Below are 15,606 nucleotides of genomic sequence, written 5' to 3' on the forward strand. Positions count from 1 at the left end.
AAACAGTGTCCAGATGACTGAAACCTTTTCTACGATAGAACACTCCTGGACGAATGAGGGACTACACCGTCTCATTTTTTAAAAAAAAATTTTGAAAACAAAGGGCAACAATTTTAAAGGTAAATAAATTTATTATTTTACAGTATTGTCTGGTACACAACATTGTACATACATTTCTATCCACATTATCGGCACACTAATGTCTAAAACAGTAAGCCATTTAAGCTGAACATCTTTCCCTTTTTGTATCATCACTAAAACAGTGATGGAATGAACACAGAAGCTGAAAAACTCACAAAATTGAGCATTTTTATTTTAAATGCGCTATATCAACATCGCAAATGGATACCTTGTTTGCAGGTTACAAGTTTGAAAAGCTAAACACTGGGAAACTGAATATATTGAGCATTTCCCAAATCATTTTCCACAAGGTCCATGGCCCTGTCACATGTTGGGAGGTTGTCGTTCATCACTTGAGACCAGTGTACAGCATGATGGATGGCATGCTCTTGCAGACACACTGGGGCACTTAATATTTCTGTCCGAGTTTTTTGGGACAATTCTTGTTGAGATTCATCCATAAAAAAACAACTGCAATATGAATGCAGAGTTTGCATTGCTTTTGAAAAATGGTGCAGTCTTGTCTCGTGAATCCCTGGATTGGGGGGAAATGGTGACGTTTGTTGAAAGAGAAGCTGTACCACAGTCTGTTCTCTGTGGTAATCTTTTGAAGAGATCTACAGATGGGTGGGAGGAGAACCTGAATGTAATTTCATGAGGTCTGCAATTGGACCCCAAGAAATCCAATGTCCCCGCTCAACAAGGAAAAGAGACTTGCTGCAAGATTTGATCCAATTCTTTGGTAAAGGGGTCCTATCATTTAAAAAGGATATTTTGATTTTGATAGCGTCTTAAAACATTCCACAGAAACAATTACATTCATAGACTAGAGATCAATACAAGGTGATGCTTGTTAATGCAGAAACCTAAAAAGTAGACACAGTGGTCCTCAGTGCTATGCACTGATTACAGTACCAGCCAACATACAAGAGGACTGATACATTCTGTACAATAATATACAATAACACGGATTGCAAATCCAATGGAATTTAACTCATTTTGCAGACCTCAAATTGAATTTATCACTGTAAAAATCAAAGTGAATCATTAACCTCCTGCAACTTGATAAGCTTTGGCAAGTGAGATGAACAGTAACACATGTTCCCTTCTTTAACCCTCCACATTAGTTTACCCCAACAGACTGAGAGATTGTCTGAATGAGTAAGTGCAGTATAACATCACCATATGCTTTTATGCTTGTAGCTAAAAATGTGCTTTTCAAATTAGGCTCAGATGATGTTCCTGTAGTTAAGCAGTTGACAACATCTACGTATTTATATAGATTTTTTTTTTTTTTACTTAAATGCTCCTGTTTTAGCCAGTCCCCTTTTCTCAAATATAATATTTATTCAGTGGATTTGCTGTGTTTTAGAGATGAAAAATACGTAATAAGGTAAAAAGTATACATTTCCAAATTTTGTAGCTTTTGAGTGATTCCAGTGCATATGAATGTGCAGTTTGCTGGGTTTCTTCACACTATTGACGAGCAACCCAAGCAGAATGCCTTTAACAGCAAACAAAACAACAACAAAAAACAATCCTGTTTTCATTAGTTCACACTTATATTCAATTTGGAGTCATTTTAATAATTCATGCGGTGCTGAAGCGCCCTGCGCCCTTCCCATAGGTGCTGTAATACTCCATTTGAGATAGTTTGGCGATGTCTGGTGTGTTGTTGTTGTTAGCCCGGTTTTCTCGCTCGCTGAATTCAAAGCTCTCCTCTTCATAGTCCTCCTGGCCTTCTGTGTCTGGGGGGGGTTCTGAAGAAGGAAGCAAAGTCACAAATATGAACCCACTCTGTCCTGATTAACACATACAGAGCAATTCCTAAAGACACATGGCCTCATTGAGGACAGCCAGTAGATTGCCCCTCCTCCCCTGCCTCTGTATCAGTCTTTACTGATAGAGACAGGCATGTCTAATCCAGGCACTGCTATATTTACTAAACACACAGGGAAGGAGTGACAGAGAAACATCAAAACACTTGGCCACTAGATTACAGTACATGCTGAGTCAAAGTGCATTAGGGACAGACTGAGTGATAATAATGTGACATGAAGCCCACCAAGCAGTCCCACTGGGAAATTTGCCACACATAACCCATCAACAAATTCAAATGTCATCAAGGAGTTTCATCAGTTTCAAAGCAGAGAGTGTAATTAAGGACAATTGATGGAGCTATTCACCTTGTCCATCTATTGAGGTGTCCATGATTCCGTGTTTGACCTTCATGTGTCGGCTGAGGTTGCCCTTCAGGTTGAACTTGCTGGTGCAGTAAGGGCACTTGAAGGGCTTGCTGCCGGCGTGCAGATGCATGTGGCCGAGGAGGTTGTACATTCTGTTGAACGATTTTCCGCACACCTGAGAGACAAGAGCATATTAGTCAGTACCCCTCCCCGCTCCATCACAGTGGGACCCAGGTTGTCATGATGTAAAACTCCACTTGCTTCACTCACCTTGCATTTGAAAGGCTTTACCGGCAGGTGGACAATCATGTGCGTTTTAAGGGTCTGCTTCTGGACAAAGGTCTTGAAGCAGACGTGGCACTGGAAGGGCCTCACACTGGCATGGATCAACATGTGTCTCTTTAGGTTGGCAGAGAGGGTGAACTCTCTGGCACAGACGTCACACTTGAATTCTTTCATCCCCTGGGGAAACAAAAAGTGTTTGGGCCTTTTAATTAATTTAGCTAAATATATGGTTTAGAGGAAAATAAATAATGAGTCATTGGGAGAAAACACACAAGGAGCTCACGTGTGTGCATGTGTGAGCATTTGAATTCTGGCTTTTGATCCAACTCATGTAGATTACATTAGCCCCCCCAAGTGTTGAAGGACAGAGTGGAAAAAGTCTAACAATGGAAAAAATTAACTTTTTTTGTTTCAACATTTATTTAACTTTTATTTAAATTTTTAACCAAAGCAAATGCCAGGAAAAGAAATGTTTTTTCCCCTATAGAATAAAACAGACTATATAATGAAATGGAGAGAAAGACCAGAGTGATTCATCAGACACAAAGGGAAGTAGCTCTGCGAACAACACAACACAAAACACATGCAAGTGGGGGGTTGAGCCACACAATAAAACTGAAGGCCTTTGAAGGCTATGTTTACAAAGCAACTGGTTTTGGAGAAAAGGCTATGATGCAAGTGTGCAATATACCACCCATTTTTCTATGTGGATTCATACAGAGGAGTGAAGCTAAAATACTTCCCTTCTTCCCTAAATCCCTTACATGTCTATATCTTGATAATGACATTTGTCTATTTTAAATAAATGTTTAGTGATGTTGTGTGGTTACATAAGGCCAGCCTACTCTGGGTTTTTGTTTTGAACATATAAACTGGTAGATAAAGGCACATCATTTGGTTTCAGTACCTTAAGTGCGAGGGTGTGCGCTGCCAGTACCTTGTGAGTGAGAGCGTGTTGTCGGAGGTGGTGAATCTGGACAAACTCCATGCCGCACTCGGGGCAAACGTAGGGCCGCACGTTCTGGTGCTTCATTAAGTGGTTCTGCAGCTGGCTGCGGTAAGCAAAGGACTTGTGGCACTCTGTGCATTGGTACGTGGTCGGGCCCTGATGGCTGCTTAGGTGGCGCTTCAGGTGCGCGTAGGTTGGGAACTCGAGACCGCACTGGGTGCAGACATGGCACTGACCGCTCTCATGTTTGTTCTCGTGGGTCCTCAGCTCGCTAGGGTAGGCAAAGCCACGGCCACAGAAGCGACAGCTGTAGGGCTTGACGTCCGAATGCTGCAGCATGTGTCTCTTCAGGTGGCTGGTCTGCGTGAAGGCCTTCTCACAAACGGTGCACTTGTGAGGTCTGGTTCCCTGGTGGGTGAGCAGGTGAGTCTGGAGGTGGCTCGGCTGCTTGAAGAGCTTTCCACAGTGTAGACATTCATGGGGCTTAATTCCATTATGGCCCAGAATATGAGTGACAAGGTTATATTTGGATGTGTACGACTTCTCACACATGCGGCACTTCCAGCGTTTCAGACCCTCTCCCACATCTACACAGTAAGACTCATCGATTTGCACGTTGATGTCCAGCCGGTCAATCTGCATTCGTCTGGCAAGGCCCTCTGGGTCTGACCACAGCATGGCCTGGCTGTTCTCCTCATACTCTCCTGGCAGGGCCATGTCAGCAGACTCGTACGCCACCTCATTGGACTCATAATAGCGGCTCTCCAGAGGACTGCCAGTCTCTCCGCTGGTCTTAAGGTTTAGTGCCTCCTCCTCTTCTTCTTCCTCCACCACCAACTCTTCTTCCTTCCTTTCTCTTTCTCTATCAGTGTTTTCTTCTTGTTCCTGTTCTGGCTGACCGTCTGTCTGTGGCCTGGATATATCTCTCACACATGAGGGACAGTTTCTGCAGGTCTGCTCCTCTTTCAGAGAACCTTGTTGGGTGACTGGTTCCTCTGATTTGCGTGGACTGCGCCTGCTGTTCACATGAATGCAGGAAGGAGGGGTATCAGACTCAAGGCGCTCACCTTTAACCTGAGCCTGTGGACTTGGTACTTTGTGTGGGTGACCCTCTAATTCTCCATCACTCCTGGGCCTTTTGGTCCTCCCACGGGGCCCAGGCCGTCTTCTCTCACTGCAGTGGGGTTGGGGCTCCGGCTCCCCAGCAGGCTCAGCCAGGTAGTCCCCGTTGGCCCCTATTAGCTGGTCAGCATATTCATACTCCATTGCCTCAGGTGGAGGAGGGGGACACTCTCTGGGCTCCCCCGTGTAAAAGCCATTAGGAGCAATGGTGGCCCCAAAGATTTCATTCTGGGAGATGAGGCCAAGAACAGCAGCCTGAGCCAGAGATAGCACCACCACAGGCTCCGTCTGTGTGCCCACATCCACTTGGCCCTCAGTCATCTTGGGGTAGGTCCGCACCAAGCGGCCACTCTCCTCCTCCTGGAAGAAAACAGATAAATCAACACAAGTTTAAAAAATGAACTAGAAGAAATAATACATCTGTGTGTGTTTTTTTCATCATTCTGTTGTTACAATCCCTGCCTTACACAGTGTTTCCTCATATAACCTAATTTCCCCATTGTAGCCTCATGATGTTGGTAAGCTTCCTATTAATACAAACAAAAGGTTTTGTGTCACCATAATATTGAAATTATCATATAATTTAGTTTTTAAGGTTCTGTGTTCCAGATTGACACCAGAAGCAATACAATGTTCCTTTCCCAGGACTCCAAGAGAGTATTAAGATAATGTTTTTCACAGTTACTCTGTGAAATCCGCATTCGGACTACGCCTTGTTTCTTTGCTCTGAATCCACAGAACGTTCGATTGAGGAGATAAGGCAGATCTGTGTTAGCACCCCGCTTCCTTCCTTGACAGGCTTTAGAATAATAAAGAACACAACAAGGGATGCAGGTCCAGCCAGGAAGTTGACTTCCGTAGACTGTCCTCTGCACTTCCTGTGGGGTCCCGGGGCAGCCTGTGCTGACCAAAGTCAGCTCATCACTGGAGCTATCTGTCCCATTCATGAGGAGCAAAGCGTCTTAGCTCTACACTCGCCGTAGCCAACTTCATAATGCCTGCCACACTGGGCTTCCTTAACAAGATGATATATGCCGGCAGGCAGTCTCATATCCATAACAGACATTCGATTGAGCTTCGAGCTCATTCTGTATTCCAGACCGATGCATAAGACTCTAACATAATTGTATGGTTTGAAAGTGTTTCAGACTCACATGCCCATGTTTACCCTGCCACCTGTAAAAGTGGAACAGTGAAACTATGGGGAAGAAATTATGGTACACTAAAACTGGCTCTCTGTGGTAAAGGGGAAGCGAGTATTGTAGGCCACTGGTTTCAGGTTATTTCTCAGCATGGACCTGACATGTAGGAAGAGAAGCTCTGACCCCTACTTTCATTTCAGACTATACACTAGTCTTCACTCTGTGCCATACACACCAGAAAGAGCTGCTTCCTTTCCTGACATAATACTAAGAGAAAAGAAAAGAGTGGATGGAGAAAAAGGAAGAGGAGATAGTGCAGGAATAAAGGTGTATGTGTGTGGGGGGGAGTAGACCTGGATGCCCTGATAACCACGTCATTTATAATTACTGCTTTTAAAGTAGTCAGACAGAGACAGACTGTGTGTTTGTGAGAAAGAAAAGGAAAGAGACTTTGTGTGTATTTGAAAGCGTGTGTGTGTGTGTGTGTGCATGTGTGCGTGCAAGTGAGAGAAAAGAGAGGGAGGGAGGTATGGAGAGAAGGAGAAAGAGCTGTGGGCGGGGAGGAGTGGAGGGAGGGAGACGGAGACAGAAATGAGATGGAGGGGCTGAAAGATAAAGAAAGAGGGGAGGAGAGGGAGGGGAGGGAAGGGGAACGAGAGATTGAGTGAGCATGTGAGAGGAGGGAAGAGAGAAAGGAAAAGGAGAGGGAGGGGTGTGCGGGGGGGCAGAGACAGAAAGACAGAGTGAGTGAGTGAGTGAGTGAGAGAGAAAGAGTGGAAGGAGGGGGAGCTGGAGAGAGAAGAAAAAGCACAGCAAAATGAAAGGCTGACAAAATGAAAGAGAAAAAGACAAATGACAAGGAGAAAGAGAAGGAAGGGTAGTAATTGCAAGAGTCCGTACTTTCACGTTTAAAGTTGCATCTGAAAGACACCTAAGGACAAACAATTAGAGCAGTAGCAGAAAACGTGCGGCAGAGATAGAAACACAACTCTTAGCTCTTTGAAAAGATGTTCCTACTGCGGTACTATGTATGTGAAAAGTAATCTCGCTTTCTCTTACACTCACATAGAGACGAGAGTGTAAATTACCTTACTAACAAACTGCAAAACAAGTAACCACCACCCCTCTAACCCTTAGCAGCAACACATCTTTCTCCATCTTTAGGTTACAAACTCACCACATTGTTCCTGGAGTGATGTTTGAGGTGTTTCAGGGATCTCATCCTTCAGGAGAAATGAGTGGAGTAAAAAAATCCACCTCCTATTTATATCTGTGGGAGAGTGGGGCGGTCCCACGGCTCATCCTCCTCCTACTGTTGCTGTTATCAGAACTGACTGTGCCTGCCCCCCCACCCCCCTTCCCCCCACCCCCAGCCCTCCACACACACACACACACACAGACACACACAGCATCACCCCATTTCTTTCTCTTCCTCCCACCCTCTCCTTCCCATCTCACTTCTCTTTCTCTCCTCTTTTCTCTTACAAACACACACACACACATATCTTATCTCCCTTTCTCACTACATACAATTCAGCATGACCCTTCAACACACATTTCTCTTTAAGGCACACAGACACAAGCTCTATCTTTCCTTGATCACACTTTATACTTTGCATTTCCTTTTTTATATGAGCGTGTGCTCAAACGCACAAACAATTATAAAATCTAATCAGTAGTTTCTCTCTGTGCGCACAGACAGATATATGTGAATTTACGCATGTTTATATATATATATATGTATGTATGCAGGCACACACAGAGGCACGTACACACTTTTCACAACACACACAAACACTCAGAGAGACTATGGGTGGAGGTGCGTCTGTCAGTAGCAAAACAGTTAGACAGATAATGTCTGAGACATGCTAAAATTTTAACTTTCCAGAGACCGTGTAGTTTGCTGCTATTATTTCTAGATTCAAACTAATTAACTATTGAGACAGCCTGAAGTATACTGTCTGAGAAATTCAGAAGAAAAAAAACTGAGTGACAAAAGAAAAGAGAAGGAGAAAGAAAGGAGAGAAAAGCAGTTAGGAGAGAGGGAGGGAGGGAGACAGACGTGGGGGAGAAAAGAATAAGGAAGAAAGAAGCATAGGGAGGGGGAGTGAAGCTGAGTGGAGGAAGAGGAGGGGGGTGAGAGAGACAGAAAGAAAAAGGGAAAGAGGAAAGAAAGTGGGTGTGGGGGAGGGAAGAAGAGAATGCAGCAAAAAGGAGGAAGAAGGGAAAGGAGAGACGTGAGGGGGGGGGTCTGAGGCATAAGAAAGGATGTGGCAAAAGAAAGAGAAAGAAAGAATAAAAGAGAGAGAAAAGAAAGAGGGGAGGGGGAGTGGTGGAGAGGGGGTGGGGATGGGAAGAGAGATAGAAGGGTTTGAAAGAAAATGCAGTGAAAGAGAAGAGCGGGGGGTGCTGGAGGAAAGAAGGAGAGAGAAAAAGAGAGAAGAAAAAAGGGGGATGGTGTAGTGTGAAAATAAAAAAGAAGAGTCCATCAGCAAGAGAAAAGAGAAAGGGGGGGGTGCAGAATGAAGGAGAGGAGGAGGTGGAGGAGGGAGGGGAAGGGGAAGGGGAGGGGGGATGAGAGCAAAGGGAATGGAGAGAGGAAAGGAGATAGAGAGACGGAGAGAGTGAAGAAAAGGAAAAACAGCAAGGGAAGACATTAACTATTGAACTTCCAGATTTCTTTCAGGCTGTGTTGAGAAACAGTGTGGCAGAGTACCTGCGGGCTAAGTACAGGTTGTGTGCTTAAGTAGTCGGCACGGAAGATGATCCTGATAATTAGACAGGTATTCTATTATACCAGAGCTTACCTTACCTTTTAACTAGTAAACATAGGGAAAATGTGTGTGTGGGGGGGGAGTGTGCGTTTAAGAAATGTATGTATAGGTGCAGGCGAGCGCGACAAACACTGTGTGGACACATGCCAATTGTGACTGTAAGGCTGAAGACTGTGCATAAACATTTCCTACTAAATAACAGGAAAGGGCAAACCTTGAAAACCTTGATCAATCATCAGCGGCTGGGAGTGCTGCGAGAATGAGAAAGATAGAGAGAAAGGGGAGAGGAGGGGGAGGAGGGAGAGATAGGGAATGAGAGTGAGTGCGAGGGAGGCAGGGAGGGAGGGGGATAGAGAAAGAGAAAGAGATTGAGTGAGCGTGTGAGTGAGGGGGAGAGATAGCAGGAAGTCGAGGGAGAGAATGGGAGAGAAAATAGAAGGAGAGCAAGGGAAGAAACAAAGAGATAAGAGGCTGAAAGACAAAGAAACCACATGGAAGAAACAACAAGGGACACGTACATAAAACAACACAGAACTAGCCTATGGGGAAAATGAAAAAGACACAGACAACAAAAGTTTGGGGAAGAAATACACTGGCTCCTTTCCAGGCCTGAATCTTCATAACAGCAAAACCTGCTTGCTTGTCCATTTACTTTGGGTACATTTGCGTGTGTAGGGCTATAGAAAACTAATAGTGTAAAAGGCTACGGTGGATAATGAGCGTAAAATGTCATTCAGTTCTTACCTTTTACGGGTTCCTATGTGCATATGAGACAGTGAGAGAGAGAGGAAGGGAAGTGAGCCATTGCCCTGCTCTCAAGTGTACTAACCCTCAACTGGGATTTCAAATGTGTGTTTGTGCGTGGTTGTGTGTGCACATTTGTCTGATGTCTGAAATCAGGCACAAGCACACACACACACGACTGACACCAACACGCTTTCAGTTCCCCACAGCCCTGAAACAACACACTTCTGGCACGGATGTCCATACGACTGTATTTTTACCAGCGACTACTTGTCCATTTCCAAACTCCGGCCTGGTTCTGTGTTATTTATCTATAGGAGGACAACAATGCAGTCCAGTGTCACACTCTGTGATATAGGTCAAAGTTATAACTTTTTTTTCCAGCAAGAGGAAGAGAGCAAGTCAGAGAGATAGAGAGTGAGGGAGGGAGAAAGAGAGAGAGGGTGGAAGTGGGGACAGATTCAGATATCAGTTGGCTGTTTCACCCCTGAGAGAAAAACTCAATGAATCATAAAACTGCAGCGGACTCATTGATGACAACTCCCTGTTTTCTTTCTTTTTTTTCTGGTTAAAACAAATGTGAGTACACACTCTGAGAAATGCAAATGACTGGAGAAACTCAGTGGCGTATCAGCCGTAGGTTAGTCTCTCTACATATACACACCCCAGTCCTCTTGCTGTACGTAAGTGAGCTCACATTGTCAGTGTTGTTTCTTCATCCAGCCCAGTGACAGGTTGCACACAGCCCGAGCTTGCTCTGACTGTGTGTGAGACGCTGTGCTAGGTGATGGCTATAATTCAACATCCTTTCACTGTCAGGCAAACTGGAAGAAGTGTAGGTTTGTGTTATAGCTACAGTGTTCAGGTGAGGATTTTCTTGTGATCAGAAACCAAGAAAGAGAAGAGAGGAATCGGTTTGCTCTGTCTTTTGAACTTTGACTTATTGGACTGATGCTGATGTTTTAGCTGGCCATTCCTCTCATACCCCTTCTGTTATTTCCAGTGCTGGATCAGTCTCACCTATGCACGGCATGCTGATATAATAGTAAGTCTAAAGCATGATTAGCTGCTGTAATTAAGCTTTCACAAAAAAAGAAGCAAGCACAGCAGGCTTTTTTATAACACAGAACAGATAATCACACAGCTTGAATCTAAGCAATGCAGATGGAATATAGCAAAACTGTATAAAAGCAGCCACACCCTAGTTGCACGCCTCCAGCTTCTTCCATTAAGGTCAGTAAGAACAGACTGGACACACAGACAGGAGAACACAAACTGAAAAAAAACAAAGCTTCAGTCTTTATCAGTATTGCCTCACTCACTGCTGCGAAGGAGAGCAACTTTAAATGTGAGGAATACATGATTAGACAAGGTAGACTATAGGTGAATCACTTGCAACTTCAAGCAAATAAAAAAACAATAATGTGCAGCACAGTCTGCATTTCTGTTTCAATATTGATGCTTTCCATGTTTGCTTGTTTTGTTTTATTTTTGTTGCCTTTTTGCATTGTATGTTTAAACAAATCTTTAATTCAACAAATCATTCTTACGCAAACCACAAGACAGGATGCAGAGATGGCCAGAGCAAAAAACCCTAAATAAAAGATTACCCTCCCCATTTTGTAGTGGGGGTACTAAATGGAAAGACAGAATATTAGCAATGAAATAGCTCTGCTTGGAGACAACATTGGAGAAAGGAGTGTGGGGAAAGCTTGAAAAAAAAAGACTGAATATAAAGGAGAAAAGACAGAGTTGAGGGAGGAGAGGAGAAGAGCATTCAGCAAGGAGGATATAAAAGGAACAGAGAGGGGGGCGAGGGAGTGAGACAGAGAGCTATGGAAGGAAAGAGAGAACGGGAAGGGAGAGAGAGAGCACATAAGAGAGCGAGAAAAAAGAGGGGGGCATGGGAGAGCAAGAGAGAGAGGAGGAGAGAGAGATCAAGAGAAAGAGGGAGGGAGGGAGGGAGGGGGTAGTGAGTGAGAGAAACAGAGACAGAGGACGAAAGAGAAAGACAGAGAGGAGAGAAAAACAGAGAGGGGGAAGGGAGAAAGAGGGATAGCCACAAGAGACTCAAAAACCACAGAATAAAAACCCTCTGTCTGTCTGTAACTCTATATAGATATACAAATATGAATCCTAATATATGGGCACATTGCATTTATTCAACGGGAAAGCAGAGTCCATGGTACAGATTTCAACATGCACCTCAAGTTCATTCAATAAGTCAGCAAACACAATGTAGGACCATGGAGAACTCATATCTTATATCAGGAATGCAGTTTTTCATTGCAGTAAGGTGGGAGAGGAATTTTACCAAGGTACTTTATCCTATTTTAGTCGCTCTGAAGTCTCTTCCTGCTATGTGATTCATGGAAAAGTATGCTTATAAAATATACTGTACAGACTCACCATATTCTCTCTGTCAGTGCTGACATCTTTGTGCGACAGACAGATGTACATAAGGGAAACACACGATTTTGATGATCGTGCAAGTGTCCTACATAGTGAAATGGCCCCAGATTTACTCAAGGTGAGGCCCACAATGAACCACAGAAGCCTATTAACACTAGATGTCTCTGGAGTGCCTTATATGCTGGTTAGAGGTGACCACATTCAAACTGGCTATAGCAGACAGTGGGGACACAGCCACTGTCCCTCTATGGCCGTCACTCCTTTGTATTATTCCTCCACCTCCCGGTAACAAATTTCAGTCGGAATTACTTTTCTTTCGTCCAAGTTTCATTCTTTTAAATCAAACCCTTTGTCTATCTCTTCTTTTGTACCTTCCTCCTGTTTCCATGGTTACCTCTCTCTCTGCTCTGTACACTATCTATCTCTTCCTCCGTTTCCCTCTCTGTCTCTCTCACTCTGTTCTTATCTTTCTCATTTTGCTTTCATCTCTGCCTCCCTTCCTCCTGCTTTATCCCACACCCTCCTCACTCCGGCTTTTATCTCTCTTCACTTTCATCTGTCTTTCACCTTTCTCTCCCCTTCAAGCCTGCCATTCCATCATGCTGGTTTTTGGTTCTTACTTATAGAGAGAAAGTTTTATCGGTTTCCCTGTCAATTCTGCATTTTTAATCATTTCCAATTTATCCAACCCACTTTCAATGCCATTGAGTCATGCATTAAATTGTCTTGGGCAGAATGTGTGAGTGTGTGTGACTGTGAGATGGAAACCATAGGTGCAGGAGGCTGTAGTCTTTTACTATCATAAAGAAAGAGGAATGATTTCTGTCATGATATCTGGAAATTAACTGGCTGCTGTGGTTTTGTCTTTCAGGAGTGCAGTAATGGATTTTTCCCCCACATGTTAGTTTCCCATTTCCATATCAACAGCTACTATACGTCAACACATTTACAAACTGGCGCTTATGATTTTATTATTTTTGATTTACTAGTGGACTACACTCATGCTTATCTGAGTGGAGTCCCACTGAGACCGAAGCCGTTGAGGAGGTAGTGCTCCTCGACATGGGGCTGCCTCCTGTAAGGTAGCCTGTCATTTCTCTACAGTGATGAAGATGTTCTTGTGAAGCACAAATACCTCCCTCTACGCACCTCAGTTGGGAGATAATCGTATTCACACACAGCTGTGGTTGGTTTAACGCACCACCACATCATGTGTCCCCATGTGATACTGCACACTGAACTAACACCGCTTAACCACAAACAGAGACTGGGACACAGAGGCTCTTCACAACATGCCCCATTGATATTTAAGAGGACAGTTGTCGCTATAGAACATGTGTATGTCTGTTGGCCTAATACCAATTCACTGTAGGGTTGTCATCCATGGTGGTATACATAGGAGGGGGAGTGTGTCTTCAAGTCAGTGACAAACTCATTCCAAAAGACACTGCATGTGGTGTGGGAGGAAGTTTTGTTCTGCAGCTTTGACTGAAACTAACCTCCCTCCCCTCTCCCTCGCCTTCCCCTTCCCCTTAAAGTACCACAACTATTCAGAAAAGAGAATAAAGAAAACCTGAATAGAGGAAGAGAAAAAAAATGGGGTCCCTAGGCGAGAAAGAAAAGAAAAACAATGAAAGAAAACAAAATGAAAAGCAGCCAAAGAAAAAATGAAGGAGAGAAAGAAGGACAGAGAGAGGGAGGGGAGACAGAAAAAGATACAGAGCAAAAGCAGCATAAAGCAGGGAGAGAAAAGCATAGCAAAAAAAAAGAAGAAGAAAAAAATTACTGAAAGCTATGAAAGACAGAAACATTTCAGTGGAAATACATTCTAAGAAGAAAATGAGGGGAGTAATATATTGGAAAGGAAAAGGTTTATTTGGAATTGGCCAAAATTGGTTTGAAAAATTGATAATTACAGTGGAGATTGTGCAAATACTAAAGACTAAGCTATCTTGATTTGCGTTAAATGAACATTCACACTAAATTAGACTGGCTGAATGCCTTGTTTTCAATCATAACGAGAAAAGACAGAGAGTAGACAAACCATATATACAAATGCTTTGACTATTTGAAACAGTTCATATCAAGCAGAGAACAAAAACAGATTTGACCTTTTAAATTGACTACATAATTTGACCTCCCTGCGTTTTACTTCACATTACTCATCATTAGTGTGTCTGCCAGAATACTGTTATTATCATTATTAATGCAAGGTGTGTACACCAGAAAGAAGGAGCACATGTTGTTTGTACTGTTTGTGTTGCATGAGTGAAATAAAAACTACATTTTTGTAGACAAAAACTACATTTTAAAAATTGAACTACTTGTGAGTGAACACTTTTTGTACAGTCTGATCTAACATTGCATGTTGGCATCTGTACTGCTTAGACCACATTGTGTTGTTTGTACTGCATAATTATATAGTCAATAGATATTTTATAGAGTATATTGTCTTGGATCTTTGTAACGTCACAATGTTTTACAATGACAATGATCACACTGTTCAGCAAAATTAGCTTGTAGTTTTCATGACAGATGCATGCTGCATGAAAGAAATGCACTTATTTGCTTTCTTGCTTAGATGATATGAAGATGAGAAGATTGATACCGCTTTTCTGTACAGTAAATATGAGGCTACAGCCAGCAGCTGGTTAGCTTATTTTCACACAAAGACTGTAAACAGGGGTACGGTTACTGTACAGACACAATAGTTGATCTTCCATCAACCTCTTGGCAAGAAAGCGAATAAGAGTAGGTCCCAAAATGTAAAACTATTCCTTCAATTCAATTCAAAGCCATTCCCTTATTAACACATACATTTCCATAGAAATGCATGTTTTGTTTTCCATGAAAGACCCTTATTAAAAACTTAACTCAAATTCTTAACTCAAACTCTTAATTTAAATTTGTACGTTACATCATTTTGTATGAAGAATTATACCTGGGCTGAAACAAAAGGATGGGTATTATTTTCCTTTATTCAGCCTACAGAAATTTTTAAGATTATGTTTATAATGTACTTTTCAGAAATTGTTATACATCTCACTTATTCTCTAATTGGCTTTACTTATGTGATTGCAGCCACTCCATCTGACTGAGGTAAGAACAGCACTTAGTTCTCAGTTTATGTGGCCTGCAGGAGGCTAACTCTGTCCAATGGCACCAGTGATGTCATGATCAAGAATCTGATACTAGTTATCAGCAATACAATCTGTAATTGAAAACACTGACCTTCCAGCTCTACTCTAGCAAAGATGCACGTGACAAACAATAATAATTGTGTTGGCCAATATCAAAGATAATGTAATGAGTGCACCTTCTACACACTGCAGGTATAATCTACATTTTAGTCCCACATCATCCTGAATGCATAAGTGGTATGAGTGCTAAAGTTAGAGCATATTTTCACTTTGTTTACATAGAGGTTACAGTATATGGACATACTCTGTATAGTATGATATATAACATAAAGCATGGGAGCATTTCCCTAAACTTAAATCCATCAAAATTTCAATTATAGTCACAAGTTATTCATATTTGTAAACACATCTCTGAATGACTAAATTGAGCTTCATGCATTCTTTAAATTGAAAAATAAACATTTTTTGGAGCTATTGCAAAATATGTAGACCAAAAGGTAAAGTCAAGTCATTACAAAAAAAAATCACATATCTTAAAAGAGTAACAGGCCCAATTCTTACTGTGCTGCATCAAGATATAGCAATAGTACAGTGAGCACCATTACTTCCATTCAAGTAATGCAAGGTGCGGCCAGTTTGTTACAGACAATCATTATTGAACTTCCTTAAATGGATTCTGGAGGAACAAACGTTAATTTTGATGCATGCTTCCTTAATTCCATAATGTAGATC

General features: G+C 42.6%; 1 protein-coding gene across 2 annotated transcripts; it reads right to left on the minus strand.

The window, feature by feature from the left end:
* Positions 1-106: 106 nt before the first annotated feature.
* znf710a (zinc finger protein 710a) lies at positions 107-7,098 on the minus strand. Of its 2 annotated transcripts, none has more exons than XM_044192106.1 (5): positions 6,982-7,098; positions 3,529-5,022; positions 2,577-2,768; positions 2,307-2,481; positions 107-1,880 (listed from the first exon to the last, which is right to left on the minus strand). In XM_044192106.1, the coding sequence occupies exons 1-5, from the start codon at positions 7,024-7,026 to the stop codon at positions 1,711-1,713; spliced, it is 2,076 nt and encodes a 691-aa protein (XP_044048041.1). In that variant the 5' UTR covers positions 7,027-7,098; the 3' UTR covers positions 107-1,710. The 2 variants fall into 2 exon arrangements, with proteins under 2 accessions (XP_044048041.1, XP_044048040.1); XM_044192105.1 differs by having other exon boundaries at positions 3,499-5,022.
* Between the last annotated feature and the right edge of the window lie 8,508 nt (positions 7,099-15,606).

This window comes from Siniperca chuatsi, linkage group LG4 (genome assembly GCF_020085105.1).
Source record: "Siniperca chuatsi isolate FFG_IHB_CAS linkage group LG4, ASM2008510v1, whole genome shotgun sequence".
Lineage (NCBI taxonomy): Eukaryota > Metazoa > Chordata > Actinopteri > Centrarchiformes > Sinipercidae > Siniperca > Siniperca chuatsi.

What these genes read in the sequence shown, in the direction of transcription:
- znf710a (XM_044192105.1), bottom strand. Translation starts at nt 7,026, where the DNA reads ATGAGATCCCTGAAACACCTCAAACATCACTCCAGGAACAATGTG. An exon ending in CGCACACCCTCGCACTTAAG is followed by an intron (nt 2,769 to 3,498) that starts GTACTGAAACCA and finishes TTGTTTCCCCAG; the next exon opens with GGGATGAAAGAATTCAAGTG. An exon ending in TAAAGCCTTTCAAATGCAAG is followed by an intron (nt 2,482 to 2,576) that starts GTGAGTGAAGCA and finishes CTTGTCTCTCAG; the next exon opens with GTGTGCGGAAAATCGTTCAA.